Genomic DNA, 20,403 nt, shown 5'->3' with positions numbered 1-20,403 from the left:
GGCGCTGCTGCCCATCAGCTTAGGATTTTATTCTCGCATGTGGCTGTTTTGTGGGGCGGCGGGGCTCTGTCTCTTTCCCAGGTTGCTCTTGCTGTGAGGCACCAATCTTAAGTTGGTCAACAAGAGAGAACAAGCTCAGAAATGACAAAATGTCATGTTTGCAGTTTTACTTAAATTTTGAAGTTCTGAGTAATAAACAAAACTAAGTTTGCTCACATCCTTTATAGAAACCTTGCACAGAATTGCTGGGGCCGAACCCGTCCTTCCAGCATACACCTTAGTGCGTCTGCTTGCTTCATTTTACTCAAGTAATGCAGAAATGAAAACAAGACAGTGTTCGTGGGTGGTCAAGACCCCAGCACGGAGCTTGTCGACCCCAACTGCAGCAGTATCCAAGGGGCAGGGACCAGCCTTCTGACTGCCTTGCTGGGGTCAGGAAGTTCTGTCCAGTGTGCTTGCAAAGTTCCCTTTTTATTATCTCACATTTATAGTCTGTTGAGGCCTCTGTGTCCCTCCACAGAGTCAAAGAATTGTGTGGAATTAAAGAGCAACGTTTATTCTATCCTTTTAACTTTATAGGTGAGAAAACTGTGGCTTCAGGAATGGGAAGTTGGCCTCTGCTCCACGTGCAGCCACCTGCACATTGACAGTCCACAAAAACATGCTCCTCTCTCCTCAGCATGGACCTTTCTTCCCTGGTCCTGGTTCCCTAGACAGCACAGTGTGGCCCTGCTCACTAGCAGTTGTATCATATCGGCTACGCGGCCTTCGCCCCAGAGCTGGGCTGAAGCATGCGAGGGTGGGCCTAGGTGGTCTGTGTGGATTCTGAGTCTTGCACAAGTACAGGACCCTCATGTCCACCAACTCGGTATCTCGAAGTCACTCCTCTGGGTCCCAGAGGAGCCGAAGTGCGGTGCCAGGCTTGCATGTCCAGCTGGTTATGCCGCCCACGCTGTAGGGCTCTGTTACCCATCTTACTTAAACACTGCCCCATGGGTTTTCCTCTTCTAGCATTGGAGTGTTTTATTCATTCTTCTTTCTTCTACTTGTCAATAAATTCTGCTTGAAAAAAACATACAAACTCAGTTTTCCTGTGTAGCATCGGGCATGATACATTATGGTGGAGCATAGCTACCTACTGGTGTCATCAGTGCCGCTGAACAGCCGCTGCAGGTGGCTGTGCCGGGGTCTGGTTTCAGCAGAAAGCACGTTTCCAGCAGCATATGGCTTTAACAAGGAACATCTTTTTTCCCAATAGAATTGTTGTAATGATTTTCCATATAGTCACATGTGCCAGTTTTTGTTAACACCACTTTCTTTTGCCCAGAAATTTTGCTAGATTGCTAAGGAAAGTATTTGCAAAACATTTGTTCAGTTAGAATAACTGTAAAATGTACTATGAACAAATGAGTTGGCAAACACCTATTGACAGTCATCCTAGCTTTTTTTGATGATTTTAATTATTGGTCGCTATTATTATGACCTTATTTTTAGTAGCTCAAGTTCTCACTACCTGCCTGTTAGACTTTATTTAAACATGTGAAATTTAAAATATTATAAAAATAGCTTCAAATGGAAAAACTAGAGGCAAGGGGAAAATGTAAAACTGAAAAGTTTCACTTTGTTAACTTTCAAACAAAGGAGCAGGCGCAGATTGGGATAATTTAAATGAGAAATAGTGAGGAATTTATAGTTTGTTGAAAAACTGTAATTCTAAGAATGGGTTTGTAAACATTTTAGTTTAGATTTACCTGTGATTTCTCATATATTGTTTTAACTTTCTCAAACATAATTCTTAAAAAATCACTGTTAAAATTTAGAGACAATTTAAAACTTGAGACATACTCTTCAAATTTTCCAAACTTAAAAAAAAAATTAGTTATTATATCAAGTAATTAATTTAGAGACGGAGTCTGAAGTGTTGCCAGGTTGTCCATAGCCTCCTGGGCTCTTCTGGCCTTGGTCTCCTGAGTATATGGGACTCCAGGCAAGCTCCTGTGTCTGTTACAGTTTGTGCTCTTGCAACCTAAAAGACTGCCTGCAGGCTACCTTGGTACTGTTACTACACATTTTTTTTTTTTTTACATATCTACTGACATTGTCTTTCTGTTGTCATAAATAAAAATAAGAGCTAGCAGATAAAAGAGATCATCTTACTGATTAACAAAACCTTACATGTTTACCCTTCCAACTTCCTTTTAGAAAAAACAGAAAAATATCTTAAGAATAGGAATTCAGAGCCTCGGCTCCCCCTTATGGGGAGATGACGTGTGCTGCGCGGAAACCTGTGAACATAGTCACAGCCTCACCAAGTTCCTCTACGTTCTCCGTGGTCTCGTGCGAGCCTCGCTCTCGGCCTGCGTGGTCACAGTGCCAACACACCTGATCCAGGTAAGTGGCCGCTTTCCCTAGGAGAGAAAAGTGGTCTGACATGTCTTTGGTTGCTGCTGATGTTGGCTGTCTTTCAGGTATTTGTTCAACATTTTAATATTTTGCACATTTTTAGTTGTCCAGTTGTAAAATTTCTTATGTATTTTAGCTACACTTTGCCGTAATTTGCTTCTGGCCTATGACTTGCCTTTTCTTAATGGCGTATTTCTGGAGAACCAAAGTAATACATCTTGATGAGGCGGAATGCCTCTTTTTTAATGGCTATTTCTCTCCCTCCTGCAGTCGCACCAGCCTTTGGCCTCACCAAGATCTTTTTCTCATGTTTTTTCAAAAATTTATAGTCATATCCTTACTAATGATTCAGTATATTACTATTTGAATTTTTTACACAATTTAAATTCACGTTCTCAAATAGCTTGTGGTCAGTGAACGTGCTCGGCGCGCTTCCTGCTTTCCGTTCGCACGTCCGCTTTTGGTCACTGGCACTATTTATGGAGCTGCCTCAAACACGTGATTTCATGGACTTCAGTATCTCACACGAATGCTGCGGCCTTCGTGAAGGCAGGTCCGAAGTGACACAGGTCCCTCTGTGTTACCTCACAGTAACGATATAGTATTAGATGTGACAGAGCTTCTTAGCAGTCAGTACCTGGGCTTTTCCTCAGTGTTTGGTACCAGTGAATTTGAGGAATGTTGATTCTCACTTGGAAAACCATCTTAGATGCCCAATTCCTGGATCTACTTATGTGACTGTAATACCCTGCTTCTAACACACCCTAAGCCTACTTTCAAAGAAAATGTTTAAGACATCGTGTTGGGCCCAGGGAGATGGCTCAGTAGAATGAGTGATTGCCTGTCAAGTGCAAGGGCTGGAGTTCAATCCCTGGTTCCACCAAAAAACCAAAACCAAACCAACCAACCAACAAAAATGCACAAATAAAATAATTGTAAAAAACCCGTATTAATTATATATGATACCATGTATATTTCCATACTATGACGTGAAGTTAGGCCTAAGTGCAGTCTGACTCCTTGGCAGTAGAAGTCATTTCTATAAGTATTACACAAAAACTCCTTTCCTTTATCACTGTTGTACAAATACTTACGTTGTTTTTATTGCTAGAGAAGCTGTTATGAAGTTAATACTTTGATAATGCTTTAACACAGTGAGCTTCCTGATTTTGCTGAATCAGCCTAAAACAGATGTATCAGACATGGGGAAAATGCTGCCGCCCACAGTTGTGCTGTAAATAAGTGCACGGCTTTGCCGCTGCCAGGAGGCGCACACTGCAGGCCCAGACTGTGGCAGTGTCAGCCCTTCCATCCGGGGGGTTTACCTCTTGGCTCAGTGTCCCAGCCAGCACATGGCAAAGCCAGTGTTTTCCCTGACTCCAAACCTTCTGCCGTTGATGGCGTAGCTTCTGAAATCTTTACAGCAGTCCCACAACAGTGCGGAACATCACCTGTAGGCTGAGCCCCAATGGTTCTGCGGGTCACGTGCCTGGTGCTCACTGCAGGCTGGTGCTCAGACTTGGTCCGTGGGCCTCTCAGACTCAGGTCTGTTCCCCTCTGTCATGTGACTGCCTTACATGTTTGGAATTAGGCACCATCTGTGATGATGCTGGCCTGCCATTAGCAGGTTGTTCTTAGCTAACTTTGCTATGTAACTCGGTACTGCCAAAGAGAAACTCTCATCACATAAACTGACAAATTAAGCCATCTGAAAGCATAAATAGCAAGTTCCATTTCAGACAAGGGAGGAAATAAATGAATGTTTCCCTTTGCATACTTGTAAAGTAGAAAAAATATTTAAAAATATGTATATGTGGGCCGGGGAGATGGCTCAGTGGAATAAGCGCTTCCCTGGCAAGTGCAAGGGCCTGAGTTCAATCTCCGGTTCTGGAAAAAAAAAAAAAAAAAAAAAGTATATAAAAATTTTCAAATTTACTCTAAAAAACAAAATTCCTGTAATATAAATTAGTCAAAGTCCATACAAGTCCACAGATTAAAAGACTTACCAACCATGAAAATAATAATAATAATAATTTATTCTAAAGAAACCTGTACAAGAAAAAAAACGAAAAAAGAGAGGAAAAAAAAGAACACTTTGAGAATCCACTTTGTTGGTTCTCATTTCTGTGACTTGGAGAAGAGGTCACAGCCCTGCCACAGAGGTCGGGCAGTGCTCCTGCCAGTGGTGCTCAGGGTCATAGCAGTGCGCTGCCGGGGGACCCGGACGAGCCTGTCCCTCCACCTCTGGCTGTAACTGCTGCACAAGGAGGAGAACCAGGAGCTGGTCAGGAGGCCACAGCTTACCTTTGCTACTGTCCAAATACCTCTGACCTTTTGCAACTAGAAGTGTCAATTAAATTTGGACTTCTTAACATCAATAGAGAGGCTTCTTTGAAATGGATATAGCAACGCATGTCAGGCTGGGTAATGCCAGAGTGTGACCAAAAATCAAGACCTGATGTGTGGCATGTGTGTTTTATATCAAAACATTTAGGAGAAAGTGTAAAGCTTAACAGTTTTATCAAACTAGTCATGATGTAAGTGGGAGATAAAAGTCTTTAAGAATTTCTAAAGCCTGGCACAGATTATAGTCTAAGGAAAGAATAACAGTGATAACCAGGTGCTTGGAAGCCTGGTCTAGATCCGTGAATGTACCAAACCAGGAGACTGGATTTATTTAATTAAAATGTACATAGTGACCACCGCAGGCCAAGTGTTGGCCGGATCCCTTCCCAGTTATGAACCTGGCACTTACCTGATGGCGTTTGCTTGGTGCCTGTCCTGTGTCCCCGAGGCGCACACACAGTCACGCCAGTGGCTTTGGGGCTGCAGCGGCCCCTGTTGGTGCTGCACCCTTCACTGCCATGCTATGCTGCTCGTTCAACAGAGCTGCTAGGACAGGGTCTGTGGGGCAGACCAGGTTGAAGTGCATAGAGAGCCAGTGACGGGCTGGTGCCTCTACAGGTAGATATACTCTGCGGGTCGTTCTTCTGAGCTTTCTGCCTCTGCAGGGATGGGGCCAACACCCCAGTGCTGGCACGTTGGCCCCTGCACCCTTTGTGCCTTACACAGGCCTCCAGAACTGAGACCGAGCAGGGCCAGCCAGTGCTTACGCGAGAAGCAGCGTGACCCAAATGTGCAGGCCCAGCACTGCTTCAGGCCACACGCCTGCCTCTCTCCATGATTCTGGTTATAAAACTGAACTGAACAAGAACCACACCACATTGCCCCATAAGGTCAGCATGGACCTTAACCACTGAGTTTGCTTCAGTTCTTGTCTAATGCTGTCCGTACCCAGAATTGTGGAGAGAATCAAGTCCATGAACCCAGTTACCACTTTCATACAGTATAAGGATTTACAGATTAGGTTCACAAGGGCCACACACAGTGAGATGTGGACGAGTACAGGAGCACGCTCGAAGTCCAAAGGGTCCCGCACGGGCGTGGAGCTCAGGGCAGTGTCCTGTGCGAGTCAGTGTCCAGAGGCTGCAGGGTCTGCACTGGAGGCCAGGAGGTGAGGGCTGGCTCTCCTCCCAGGTGACAGAAGTCAGCCTCACTTGGACAGACCGAGGGCCCTACTGGTTGGTGCCACTCATACCCAGGGTGGTTCCCCTCAGGCACCCCCAGAACTACCCTGATCTTGATTTTGGTGGGCTTTCTTACTCATCTTGACACAATTAACTATCATAAAGAGATCAGCCTGCAGACTCTAAGGTGTGGATTCTGCCTGAGGGAGAGACGGAGGGAGGGATCTGGCTCTGTGGCGCTGACCATTCTCAGGGTCCTGGCTTCAGTCCCCAGTACAGAAGTGAGAATGAGAGAACTCTTCAGCGTCCTGCTTCATGATGAGGAGCATTAGCAGTCTTCTCACGGGGTGGCTGAGGAGACAGCAGGCGTAGATGACGCGAGGTGTCCATTCAGATCTTCACAGCATCGCCATTTGTAGCAAAACTCAACATTTGTAGAGAACAGTTTCCTTTCTGCCAAGACTGATACCAGCTCTAGAGACTACATAGTTAAATGGTGATCGAATGACTGAGTCGTTCCGCTTATGCCTTGGCCACCAGAGCCCAGGGGACACAGGGTTGAGCTTGACAGAGGCCCTGTCTGTGGAGCTCTCAGCAGTGTGAGAGCTGGGGGGAGGCAGAGAAGCTCCTTACGCAGGGTGGGCATGGCTCGTGGCAAGCAGGATCCAGAAACGCAGTGAGCATCCATAGGTAAGGGAGCGCTAGAGGAAAAGCCTCCGAGACATCTTCATCTCCGCCAGGGCCAGCCAGCCAATCATTGTCCTTCTTTTAGTTATTAGCATTCTGTCAGACATGTGCAGCAATGATTAGTTACCCTTTATTGTACTTCTGGCATGCTTCCCATGTTTATCTCATTGTAGGAAAGGAACACATAGTTAAGGAAATTGCAAAGAGAGGCAAAAGTTAAAATAGGGAAAATAATGACAGATTCAAAACTGATTTTGACTTACTGTTACAGTAAAACTTTTGCAAGTAGGGTGAACTAGAACAATTTTTAGATTTGAATCCCACATATTTTGTGTTCCGCCCTACAACTAAAATTTATTTACTTTGCATTAAAGATTATTTCCACGACAACAAAGGAAAAATGACAAGCATACTGTGAAGCAGATGTATAAAAATAAATTCTGAATATCTTAAGAAAGCACTGACATTATTGCCAGATGTCTGATGGATACCTTAAAACATATACAGTCCTACACAGCTTACCCTGCAAAGACACACTGGCCTTCCTGGCAGAGCCTCTGCAGAATGCAGTTCTCAGCTGGCGCTGAGAGGTGCGCAGCGCTGACGCCCAGACAGGCGCTGCCTCGGCGCTGCGGAGCCGCTGGCGCGCGAGCCCAGACTTCGTCCCGTCCCACCCTGCAGTGGCGGAAGGCATCGCCATCGCCATCGGCGGGGAGCCGGCCGGCCGCCGGCGCCGAGCCCTCGTCGTGCTGGTTCCCAGATCCCTGCTGGGCGGCCGCTCCCCTGGCCAAGCAGCCGGCGCGGGAGCCCGGAGCGTGTGAGCAACCCGCGCCGGAGCTTAATTGGTGAGGACAGCGGGGCGAGCGGACAGAGGGGCGCGTGGCCTCAGCCTCGCCGAGACAGACTTCAGTTGTCGTCGCGCAGCTGCCGCCTGCTCAGCGCTCAGCTGCGCGGCTCTGCTGTCCAGGGAGGGCGGCGGGAAGGCTGGAGACAGGGAGGGCGGAGGAAGCAGCCGGCCAGGCGTGCATGCCCAGGGTGGGGACGCCTCCGCTGCTGCACGTTCCGCTGCTGTTTACCGTTAGGAACAAAAACGGTGTTCTTCTCTTGGGAACTTTTTAATAAGACTTTTAGTTCCCAAAGCGATCACTTTAAGTAGTCATAAGACACTTCGGTCGCCGCATCTAGCAACATAAGAAACTTTAGCCACTTTCTGGTGTATAACTGTGAACTGGCTTTCTTCTAGTGAAATCCATTACCCGCTTTCAAGTTATATAAGCATAGCATGCCTTTTAATTTTATTTTCCTTCCCAATGACTGTTGTGTGCTTGAAAAGAATGATGACTGATAACATTTATTCTTCGGGAAAATGAAAACGTAATTTTGTGACTTAATATGATTTTACTAGGAAAGGAAAGTAAATTCCCTCTGGCTTATGCATTTTTTAAACACACTCTGACAGGTTGTTCTTTGTATTTTTTTTTTAATGATTAAAATCATTTTCACCTAAAGTCATTAAGAAATAAATATTGAAGCATTTAGGATTATAATTAAAGTAGGAAAGGCTATGTATCTACCTTTCTCAAACCATTTATTTCAAAAGAAAATTGACTTATGATTGCTAATTTTAGTCAAGCTGTTACAATCTATACTTTTAAGGAAGTTTTTAATATAAACCTAATTTCTCTTTACAGTAATGTTGGAATGAAGATTTCTTTGCTATTCTTGATAAGAAAAATAATATTTTCTAAAAAGTTCTAAATACTGCCATTATTTAATATTTCTACTCAAAGAACACTAGTTGGCAAGCTCCACTGTATTTTATTCAGATTTCAGATTAAAAAATAGACAACAGCACATTTTTATTTGTCATCATTGGAACTTGGCTAGTTAATAGCCCAGTGCAGTCCTGAGTGTATGACCACTGTTCCCCAGTACAGTAGAAATTGTCTTCAGCTCTGTCATTAGAAAACTGTTACCAGCACTACTAGCTACCCAGAGGTGGCGAGCCCCTGGCACCTTGCCGCAGCAGGCTGTTAGTTGTCACTGGAAGCTCCATTACCATCATGAATTATAGCAAGGAAAATTTATTTTCTGCTGAAAAGCAGGAGGAAAGGGCCTTGTTATAGTATATGTCTTCTTGAAAATCGTATGAGGTGTAAATTATTATTTTAATTGATAGTTTTTCAAATAATTGTACTATTCTTATATTAGAGTTTGAAACCTGCTGAAGTAAAAGACACAATGTGTTCCCAGGTAGAGAAATGCAGATCAGCCCTATTGCTGTTTCCAGACTTTTGTGTTCATGCTGAGTATTTTATCATCTAAACCCTTATTCAGTAGAAGCCTTCAGTCAAAACCACTAATATGGGACTGTGAAACGTGGACTCCAGTGACCTTGTAGATTTCTCCCAGTGTGAAATGTTTTATTCTTAGAATAAGAACTAAGAATAATTGTGTGGCCAGTAGACAACAGACTTTTGTGAGATTACAACTAAAATTTGAGTGAGATTTTTTATGTAGTTGTTGATATGAGTCCTGTTGTAGGAATGCAGAGAACACCTCCAACTGTACATTTTAGTCTACTTTAATGGTTTGTGAATGTAAATAAGGAAAGTACACAAAGATTAAAATTGTAGATTTAACCTCTTAAGCGTAGCTATCCATTGTTAACGGACAAGGCTGTATGCTCTGCATCTCTTCATGAATCCTTCCTTCAGCAAGACCTTCTCAACTGAGAACCTGCCTGTGATGTCTCTGGGTCTTCGCTTCTCTAACACGGACCCTAGGAAGCTGGCATAATTAAAAATTTAAAAAGGCAGGTTTAAAAAATGAATGGAATCTTATTAAATCCATTTTAATTTTATGATACATTTATCAAAACCTAATTTCACATGTTTAGTGAGTTGTTAACTTTTTTATTTAAAATAGAAAATAGAACTGTATTTCAACTTTTTGTGTGTGTGTGTGTGTGTGTGTGTGTGTGTGTGTGGAACCGGGGATTGAACTCAGGCCCTTGCACTTTCCAGGCAAGCGCTTATTCTGCTGAGCCATCTCCCCGGGCCAATTTCAACTCTTATTACAGGTTTGGAATTGGTAACCCCTTATAGCTCCAAATTCTTTTGTTCTGTTTCATACTACACATACTAGCATCTGCTTAATTTTTAAAATCAAATTGTAACTTGTATGTTGTGCATATTCCATAAACTTGATGTACTCATCAAGGGTGGTTGAAACTTTAAAAATAAACTCCAAACTATCTGTAAATTTCTGTCTACATAGAGCATCTACAGCAGTATATGTATCATTTTGTCTTAGGGCAAATACGCATATTAAATAAGAACAGGGAAAAAAATACCATTTAGCAACATTCTGTTACACTTAATCTAACCAAAGCATATTCAGTCGGCCTCAAAAATAGTAATACCTTTGGTCATAAATGGGGTTTTGCTTTCTCTGCAGTGGCGCTGTGCATTGGAGCGCACACTGGGGCGCACATTCAGTGCCTGTCCTGCCCACAGTTATTAGCTAACGGGCTGCGTAAGGTCAGCCCTCCGCCATGCGTCGGGAGCAGCGGCCACAGCGTGGAGATTGAGACATCTTTGGGCGTACATGGAGCCGTGGGCTGCGGGGCTGCATGGTCCTCATACTGCCCAGGGTCCAGGCCTGGGCCAGGGAGGGGCCTGTGTGTTCAGTCGCCTTGCACACGACAGAAGAAAAATGGGGGTGCCCGCCACACTTTTTTGTTATATGCTATCCTCTGCATGGCTTTTTCATACAGAAAAGAAATATAGCTTGATGTAATTTTGCATTTATTTTACAAATAAAATTACTAAGCCTGTATTTTAGACTTACAAGCTGTTTGCAAAATACCTGTAAGAGAAATGCAGGCTTTTACTTAGATTTATAAACTTGTTTGCATACCTTTGAAGAAAGCTTGCTGTCTTTGAGGAGGGGTGATATTTCTTAATACTGAGAGCCGGTGTGCTTGTAAGCAATTATAATTCAAAGCCATTTAAGTACCAGGTCAAATATTATGTTCTGATGGTATGTTCTAGCCCTTTGCTATTAATTACATTATTACTACTATATAAAGAGTCCTATCTTCTTTAATAGTTTTCGCACCCTATGCAGTGAATCTTTAATGTTGGGGAGGACAAGGGGAGAGATTAAATTAGCCTTGTAACCTCTTTCTCTTCCAAGCTGATGATGGAAAATAAAAGCTCTTAGTCACAAAATGTAACACTTAGAATTAATATTTAATTAGACTAGCAAATCGTGCACTGTGGCTGAGCGCTTCCAAGGAGTTGTTAGTGCCACAGCTGACCTCCAGGCTTAATGATAACACACTTTCCCAGGCGAGCGCCGTGCAGCGCGGCGGCCAGGGCTCCGAGAGGGCGAGGGCGGGCAGCAGCCTCCAGGGCAGGCTTCCCGCCCAGCCTCGCGCAGGCAGGCGGAGGGGCGCGGGCGCCAGGACTCCGAGGCGAGCAGCGGGGAGGGCGGCCGCCTGCTCCGGCAGCTTCTGGTTGGAGGCCAAGCTCTTGGAACAGATTTTTACTAAGTGGTTTTGCTGCAGCTATTAACTTACACTGAAAATCAAATATCGAATAATTTTTCTGTAGAATTTACCAGCTCTCTTGTGTGCGCATTCATCCTTAATTCCTCACGTACTAGTGCACGAGCTCCGAGAACTCGATCATTAGACTGTCGATAGGTTTGGCGCTGTACATTATGCTCTTTTGCTGCGACATGCTGTTTCCTTGTTCCCTGTATAGTTGATTTATATGGTTCATTTCTATATTATTTCATTACGGGCTTTATGGAGAGCCTGAGCGAGGGCCGTGAAGTCTGCAGCCCACGGTGGCGTTCTCGAGAACGGATGTGTGTATCAACAGGCGTGGTTCAGAGGCATCCTTCATTTTAAAAGCCTTTATATTATAAACGCAGTGCTGCGTGTGCTTATGCGCGTGATGTCATTAAATTACAAGATAAATAATTGGGCCTCCTGGTGAAACGTTGGATCCTTTAGTACCTGGCGAATTAATCGGAGGAAAAGAGGGTACCGTGAGCTCGCGAGCGTGCAGGTCCGGAGCGCGGCCCGCGAGGACTACAGTTCGCGGCGGGATCTTCAATCACGGCAGGCCGCCGCGCGTGCGGGCAGCCGGAGCGCGGGCCTCGCCGGCAGAGGGAGCAGTCCCGGCTGGCCGCGTGGCCGCCCTTGCCCCCGCCTCGCTCCCAGCCAGCCTCCCATCTGGACCTGGCTCTGCCCGCCTGCTCCTGATGACAGGCTATCATTTCATACTCAATATGGAATTACTCTAAGCTGGTTTTAAACTTTCGTGTCTCTAACCTGCCACTGCAGCCCGAGCATCAGCTGGAGGCTCGTTTGATATTTGAATATTAGTGATGGTTTTTCCAGGCGGGGCACAAGCCTGTGGACATCTGTGAACTTGATCTTAGGGCTTTTGAGGAGACAGTAATAGGCGAAATTTCTGATTTAAGAAGTTACCATGAAACGGCTTAAGCAGAAGATGCCATCCAATTTCTCGGGGAATTGTTTCCGCAACGTGAGACTACATGGTGTGTAGATGTGGGAAGCTCCGGAAAGCAGCTCTGAAAGTCCTGCCGTTGCCTTCCAAACCTACTGATTCTAGTGCTTTGTTCATCCTATTTTTGAACTTTCAGAAAATACAAGCTTTTTAAACGTTCTGTAGAATAACCTGAAAAAAAGAAACAAAACAACATTCTATAAAGTATGTAGTATTTGAGGCCAGGGTCAATATAAATAGGATCTCTGAAAATAAATTCATGTGCTCTGGAAACAGTAATCCTTGGTTGTAAAGAACTAACATTTTCACGGGCCGGCCAGATAGCTCAGGGGACTAAAGCACCTGCTTAGTTAGCAGAGCACAGTGGCCAGGGTTCGATCACCAGCCTGCCGAGCCGGCCCGCCCGCGGGGCCCGCAGAGATGTAGATTGAGATTGAGCATGGTGGCGTATGCCTGTAATCCCAGCTCGTAGGAGGCTGAAAACAGGAGAATCACTACGAGTCCCATCTACATAGTGAGACCCTGAAGACCCTGTCCTAAATACAGAAAAAGAAAAGGAAAAAAAAAAAAAAGAAAGAAAAGAACCATTTTCACACCAAAACAGAGTGTATGTTTGATCAGATAGCAAACACCAGAAGATGTGCTTTCATTGCTCTTCCTGGTAAAATCTGACCTGCCCAGCCTTTTTCGTTGCCTTCGAGATTAAGTGCACCTCCTGTTAGCAACTGTGTGCATGTGTGGTAAGCTTTAGAAGGACAGACCCACAGAATATGCTTGGCCTGTGATGTCCCTAGATGAGCTAGTGTTACATGACGCTACCAATGGACTAATTTAGTTTTTTAATTTAAAAAAGTTCCTCTGTGTCCCAAAACTAACTGACTTTGAATCAAGTCTAAGCATTAAATCTAGGAAGATTTTATGTACTGCCTTCATTTCTTACTAATATGCATTAACATAATTGTACCTGATAAAACTATTCTTTCTTAAGCCCAAAACAGTCGTGAACAGGATTACTTCCTCACTACCAAATATTTTAATAAAATAAAAATCTGACCTATGAAGTAAGACAACAGCATACTTTATTATTTCACAGTTTTGACTTTCATGGAATAAGAACTTAATGACAATAATGAGGCAAATTCTCTTATTAAATATCCCTAGATTTGTCCTTTGATCCAAGTTTACTTCTTGAATTTCATGACAAAACAGTGTCATAGTTTCTATAATATTCATGTTTCTATGCATCCTTCAGAAAGCTTGGTAAATGAAGTTGTTGAGTAGCTGTGTGCTCGCTTGCACCGACACCCCGCCTGCCCATGTCCTGTGCGAGGGCCGGGTGCAGCATCTCTTAAGCATCTCTATAGTTGCAGTCCACGCGTGCGTGCAGCCGGACGCCATGCTCAGTCGTGCTCACGTGGGCTCTGCCTTCCACATCTCACTTGCTCTCTGTCTTGAGTAGTATAAACTGAGTAACCTGTTCTTTCTTGAAGCTTTGCATAAATGTTTCATGTCAGATGTTTTATTTCTCTCAAGCTTCTTGGTGATTGGTTGGTTAATTATTTCTTAACCTTCTTAAAATATTCCCTGGAAATGTATTTTGTATTGGTACAAATTACATCTTTTATATTATTGAGAAAACTCAGTCCAAGAAAATATTCAGGGGTTGAAACAGTCCCATTTTTACTTAGTAATACTAACTGGACTTCTCAGTGTGTTTAATAGAAAATCAGGAGAATTTTATATCACATTGTTTAAACTTTCATCTCTTAAAAATTCCTAATTTATTTTTATGAGATTTAAGTTGAAAGGAAGCATTAAATTAATCTTCCCAATTTAAAAGCCAGTTAATGAATTTGGTATATCTTAAATAAAAATATGCCACCATGCTGGGAAAGTGAGAAGGAAATAGTCCAAACATGTTGGGCCTCAAGAAATTAAAATTGGAATAAAAAGATAGAAGATTTGTAAATGTAATTTGCCTTTTTTATTTACAAAACGTGACATATTTTAAATTTCAAACACTTAAGAACGAAGACTACACCACACCAATGTAAGAGCCTTTTATATAACTTATTACAATGTGCTCTAGCCTGCCAGCGAACTCCTAAAACTCCTGGACACTGGCTCTCCTCTCTGCTGGCTTCTCTCCTAGTCATGTCTTGGCTGCCATCCAGAGCTGACAACTCTCACCCAGGAGCAGAGGGAGATTTGTCTGCTGTAAGAAGGATTTTTGAGTCATCCTTGATTTTCATATCCAGATGGGCGAGGAGGTGGGGCGGCGGGACCTTTGTGCACACTAGGGTGACGTCGTGAAGCCACGCGTACACGAGGATGTTAATTTACTCTGCTGATGTGTTCTGATGTCTGTAGGTGCTCTTAATGAGACACTGAAATAGAATGACTTCCAAACTCACAAAAATTATGTTCCAACTTAGATTTGAGCAGTCGATGCACAAATTCATGTAATTCTCCATGTGCAGCTATATACCAAGGACCCCAAGGCTTGGACCTCTTTGTTATCCATATAAAAACTCTTAGAATCTGCTTGGGTGAAAATGTAGGAGTTACACTTTCGAGCCTCCAGTCTGATGCTAAAGCTCGCTGTACACTGCTGGTTATATTATGACAATTTCTAATCCACAGTGTTTTTCTGCTAAAGTGAATTGTGATTATTATGCTTTTAAGGGTTTCCTGAAGATGTTAATTTTAGATTCTCTTAGGTAAATTGACTTTCACTTATCTAAAGAGCCATTTAGTATTAATATTATGATTTGAAAGACCTACCTTCTGACAAGAATGGTTTTAAGGTAAGGTTACATCAACAGATTGTATCCCTTGTGAATCTTGGACATGCAGAAGTAATGTGTGACATGTATTCCACATTAAGAAAATGTACTCTTATGTGCCCAAATACATTCTGTGCTTTTATAAATAACCATAAAACTGAATGAATTTATTATTAGATATGACTCTTACACAAGTGCCATTGTGTCTCCTTCTGTAGATTTTTTCAGCTGCCTGTACGGCTTTCACAGTTAAGCCGGTTGGCAATGCCATATGAAGTAGTCTGCAGAGTGGCTGTGCGGAGAGCGGCAGGGTCACTGTGATGTGCAGCCTGCAGTACTGTGCTTTTACGGTGACAGTAGCAGGACGACACGTTTATCCTTGCTTGAAATTGTCACAGAAGCTTTAAAAGTAGTTAGTGGGGGCTGGGGAGATGGCTCAGTGGAATAAGCGCTTCCCCTGGTAAGCGCAAGGGCCTGAGTTCAATCCCTGGTTCCGCAAAAAAAAAAAGTTAGTGGGAGATAGTTCAGCAGCATCAGTGCCTGCCTGGCAAGTGCAAGGTCCTGAGTTCAATCCCCCATACCAAAACACAAAACAAAAAAACACTTAAAAATAGTTTACAATTAATAGCTATGATAGAAACCTATAAAACTTAGAAATATAATAAATATTTCAATGAGTTTCTTAGAAATCTTGAAATACAAGCTGTGCATGCCTTTTATATTTGAAATTAATTAGTTTTCCTCTTTAAAATATTCTAAAAAGTACCTTTAAAAGACCTATAAGGTTGATAATATGGCTTCTTAGTTAAGTTTATTATTAGCTTACTAATGGTTCACTATTAAGATTAAATGAAGGGAGTCAATGCCAAGTTAGCCATTTAAATACCTGTCATCACGCTTACATATAACTAGAATGGAAATCCATCTCATTCCCACATCTTACAGTTTCTGCTCGTCTAAGTGAGAAGGTGCTCGCCTATAGTAGTGAGATCTTGTATAGTTGCCTTCTATCACCAGTGCCTTTTATCACGTTAGATTCAGATATTTAGATGCAAAATGCCTTTCACTGTGTTAGATTCAGATAGAGAGGATTAGTCTTGTCTTTACAGATAAAAGTAAGTCTGACCTTTTGGTTGAGAAATATTGTCAGTAGCCTTTGTAAGTGCTTGCTCATCTGACGGTCCGTGACAGGAGAACTCTTCCCACTTGAGTTGAAACTGAAAATGAAATGATGCGTGCCTGCTGGTTGTGGTCCAAGATTCTCCTCCAGGGGGGACCACATGGTTTGCTCCGTCTCCCACTTGTTCTCACCCTCTCTTACCAGCCTAGCCGCACCCCACCCCCACCCCAACATTGTTCAGTCCCCAGCACAATGAATCATTTTCAAGTTGACTCTTTGTGAACTGTCTCCCAGCTGTTGGAATGTCTGGCAGACATTTTTGTTTGGGTGAAGAATAACTGGCTGAAGCCCAACCTGGATGAGTTTGATATAATGGTCTCTGGCTAGAGAAATATTGAGAGGAACGTGTTTATGGCCTCTGAGCCCCTGTTATTCCAGGAGGAGGACTATCCCCTGTGGCACAGAACTGAAAGGAATCAATCTGGATTATTTTCTCACCATTGAATGAAAAATTGCCTATGGAAAAATAGACATTTCCAAGTGAGGTTTGCTTTCTACGCTTGGTGTGCTTACGTGATTGAGAGTATCAGAGACAGTTAAGGGAAATCACTTGTACCGGCCCTTCTCAGAAGCAGGGACTCAAAGGCGCACGCATCCCTCCGCGCGGACGGGCTCGCCAGGGGCTGGAGGCCCCTCCGCCTGCATCCCACTGTCGTGCTCCTTCCTCCTCAGTGCTCCGCACCGGGCGCGGGAGGGGGAGGAGCTGGCTCGCTCCCCCGCAGAGCCCTAGCTCTCTGCAGCCTCCTTGCTGCCGGAAGCCAGCGCATCCAATGATGCGTTTTCCTAGTTCACATTTCCTGCCCTTTTCTTCAAAGATTACACTGGTGGACGTTGCTGATGTCCAAAAAGGGAGCTTCATGATCACAATAGCTTACGAACTCTAAGTCTTTAGGATGAAAGGCTTTCGATGGCATCACTACACGTAATCACGGTTTCCAGATGTACTGCCCCGCGAGGGATCAGAGGGAACACTCCAGTGTCATTAAATAATTGCAAAACCAGCAGAGTAGCTGATGATTCCATGCGTATAGCCAAGAATTGCTGGGTATTTCAGGAGGGTTGTTAATGACTGGACATACTGTTCAGTGGAATTTGGATTCTTCTGGATCGTGTCAGGAAGGAGAGGGCAGGCTGCTGGCTGGGTGTCACCTACCTACCACCTTCCCTTGGCCTTTATTGTTAGTGCAGAGCCACATGGCGGTGTCTAGAGAGAAAGCAGAGGGACGTGAGCACGGGCGCAGCCTGTGGCGGGCCCTCCTGTGTCTCCAGCCTGCTACAGAGGCCCTCGGCTGTTACTGGGCTCAGACCCGGTCTCAGATGACCAGTGCCCATGTGGTCCTTGCCTCACACTTTACATCGTGCTGTCTACTGCTTTGAATCCTGTTGCCTGCAGGAATTTCCAGTGGGTGGTGGGTGAAGTAATTTGAAAAATAATAGGATGCAAAAGTAGAGATAGCCTTGCCTCGGAAGACAAATGAAGAAAGTTGTTTTCTACCAACTTACGTTTTCCCCTCAGCTCTTTGATTAGAGTAGCAGACATATGTGGCTTGGAATTTTCACTTAAGAACATATTTTGTCCAATTTTCAACCAGTAGCAGCTTTAATTTTTCTGAGTTATTTCTCCATCCTGATAATCTACCCCCACTATAATTTGGCATCAAGATGGCATAGTGGCACTGTTTAGATGTTATATTTTAAATAAAAGTGTTTCATTTCTGTGTTTTGCAGAATAAAGCAATTACTGCTCGTGTCACCAACTTGTCAGATACGGTAGTGGCCTTGGAATCGTTTGTTGGTTTGCAGAGAGAAATCAACCCTCTCTACAAGGATTATCATGGTAAGCAGCGCCTTGGGCAGGGGAGGCTGGGCCTGGCGGCATGGGCCATCCCTTCTGGGTGGCACCTGGGTCAGGCGGCATGAATTGTACCTCGTCGTAGAGCGGTGCAGTGCGCTCCATCCCTAGCTGGCCTTGCTGGCAGCCGATCCTCAGGCTGTGCCAATGGAGAGGAGCAGGCCCAAGGTCTAGCGCACGGCTCAGGCCGCTGCTGGTTATCCTAGTTACTGAACGTTGCCACGCGCTCCGTGGTGCTTTCCAAGCTTTGCTGGACATGAGTAATGTACACGGAGTATCCCTAGTCCGGCAGATCTGGACTCCGAAATGCTTAGAATTCAGGGGCCCTTGGCTCCCAGACGAAGCCACCCACAGCTGTACTCCGCAGGCTCAGCTTGGAGCTCGCAGCGCCTGTGCGTCCCTGCCTGGGGCGCACGGGGAGCTCCCCAGGCACATCACGCAAGTTCCTGGGCTCTGGGCCTCCTGTCTGGTGCGTGCTGCACTCAGGAGTGGCGCATGCTGGCACACGCCCTGCCACTGACGGCTGCTCCACCCCTGCGTTTCAAGCTGTTCGTGTTACTTTGGCCATTTGGTTAGTTGGAGGTTTTTGAAATAATTTTTTCACAGAAGCATTTGAACTGTAAGTTCAGTAGTATTGCATATGCATTTGATCTAAATTTCATAGTGAATATACTGAATAACAAATTCTGACCTATTTATGGACCTAAAATAAAATTTGTTATTGCTTTTATTATTGTAGAATTATTGTACTTCCATAGAAACTTCTAAAGACTCAGTAGCTTCTCTGAATTCTGCTACTAGGGTTTTGTGAGTCTGTAGAAGTAATTTTATTGGCTCACATATTAAAATATACAGAAAAATTATTGAAGAGTGTACTTAACCAGTGCATTGAATTTTAAAAATAAAAGAGCAGTCAGGACTGTTTTTAAAAGCTGGAACCTGTAAACTGGGAGCAGAGGCCCTGGACAATAACGTGTCTCGTGCGTGTTCCCGTGCTTCACGTGCGCACCGCCTGTTCCTGTTAATCCCACAGGTGAGGCGTGCGCTGTGTCATTTTGTAATTAGATCTATTGAGATTTGAATATTTTCAAATTTGTTCTTGTTCTTTTAATGCAATCCCAGCTGATAAATTGGATTACATATTATAATAATCATTTATAAGTATTATGTTATACATCATCATTTATAAGTACAATAATGATTAGCTTATTGACTTAGTGAAACTATATTTTACATTCTGGAAACTGTTATTTTGATGAGACCCTTTCGAAAGCTAAATGGCTGTGAATCTTCGTACTGCAGTCTCTGTCTGAGCTGGTCGGGTGTTTCCCACAGAGTCCTGAGCAGTTCTGATGAGCAGTAGACCTGCTGTTACTAGGAAGGCCTTGCCAGGAGTGATTAACGCATCCTCTCAGCCTCCTGACTTCGCAGCTGAACGTGCACCCGCCAGGCTGAAGTGCGAGGTGCCTTGTGTGCTTATTTGTAAGAAGTACTTTCCCAGGTAGCTACATGTAGGGGTTTTAGTTTGTAGCTAGAAATGACTTTTTTAACAGCACCCAAGTGAGGCGCCCGGAAGTGCACTCGCTAAATGGGAGCAGCCCCCATAAGGCTAAGCTTGCGTCTCATGCAGCATCCAGAGGGTCCCTGGCCCCGGGGTGCTCTGCCGGTGCTGGTCCCCTGTCCTGGAGCGGTGGCTTCCACGCAGAAGGCAGTTGCCTCTAGTGGGGAGGAGCACAGCCTGCTGCCCAAGACTGTGGGAAATGCCCCTCATTCCGTCAGAAGCCACCGGTGCCCTTGTCAGCAGGAATTAGCAGGCACTGCCCGAAAGGAGGCCAGGCTTGCGGTTTACCTAGCGCGTGCACAAAGCCTGCAGGCCCATGAGGTCGGTGTCCAGGCGTGGGAATGAGTGTCTCCCACACCCTGGGGTCCGCACTGCCCCTGCGTGCTCCGAGGTGCAGCCTTCCTCCGTGGCGTGCCCACTCGTTAGTAAGGCCCGGGATGCAGTTCTTTCCATGAGAGCTTCACTGCTGATCAGTAACCCATGAGCCTTGTTTTGCTGGCTGCTTACTGGTGCATTTAATAAAATAAAGATCGCTCAGTGGTGCCGTGGGCAGCGTGCAAGGTGATAGCCATATTTGCTTACTGTAAATACAAGGGAAAATCACACACAAACCAGCTGTAGTTTTGACAAGAACTAAGATCCCTCTTTACATCTGTACTTGTGTACTGAAGTGCAATTAGTTTTCCTCGCACAAGGATTTCTGTTTATCTTATTCTGCCTGATTACTTGAGTATAATCACACCATTTGCCTCGCTGCTCCTGTAGTAAGCCCCGGTTTTAAAGGGAGATGCCTGCGTGTAAGCATACTGGATCCTACCATAAGATTTTAATTTATGCATCTGATGACAGCATTAAATTTTT

At 44.4% G+C, this 20,403-nt stretch overlaps 1 protein-coding gene across 3 annotated transcripts in view; it reads left to right on the top strand.

Annotated features, from left to right (window-relative positions):
* Elp4 (elongator acetyltransferase complex subunit 4) overlaps positions 1 to 20,403 on the top strand; it is a 202,819-nt gene that overhangs the window by 83,162 nt on the left and 99,254 nt on the right. For all 3 annotated transcript variants that reach the window (XM_004637973.2, XM_023722851.1, XM_023722852.1), the window contains exons 7-8: positions 2,203 to 2,391; positions 17,858 to 17,966. In XM_004637973.2, the coding sequence (XP_004638030.1) occupies positions 2,203 to 2,391; positions 17,858 to 17,966 (298 nt within the window). The remainder of the gene's footprint in view (positions 1 to 2,202; positions 2,392 to 17,857; positions 17,967 to 20,403) is intronic.

The sequence above is a fragment of the Octodon degus genome, unplaced genomic scaffold, assembly GCF_000260255.1.
Source record: "Octodon degus isolate 3935 unplaced genomic scaffold, OctDeg1.0 scaffold00093, whole genome shotgun sequence".
Classification (NCBI taxonomy): Eukaryota; Metazoa; Chordata; class Mammalia; order Rodentia; family Octodontidae; genus Octodon; species Octodon degus.
This window is presented reverse-complemented; position numbering and strand designations above follow the sequence as displayed.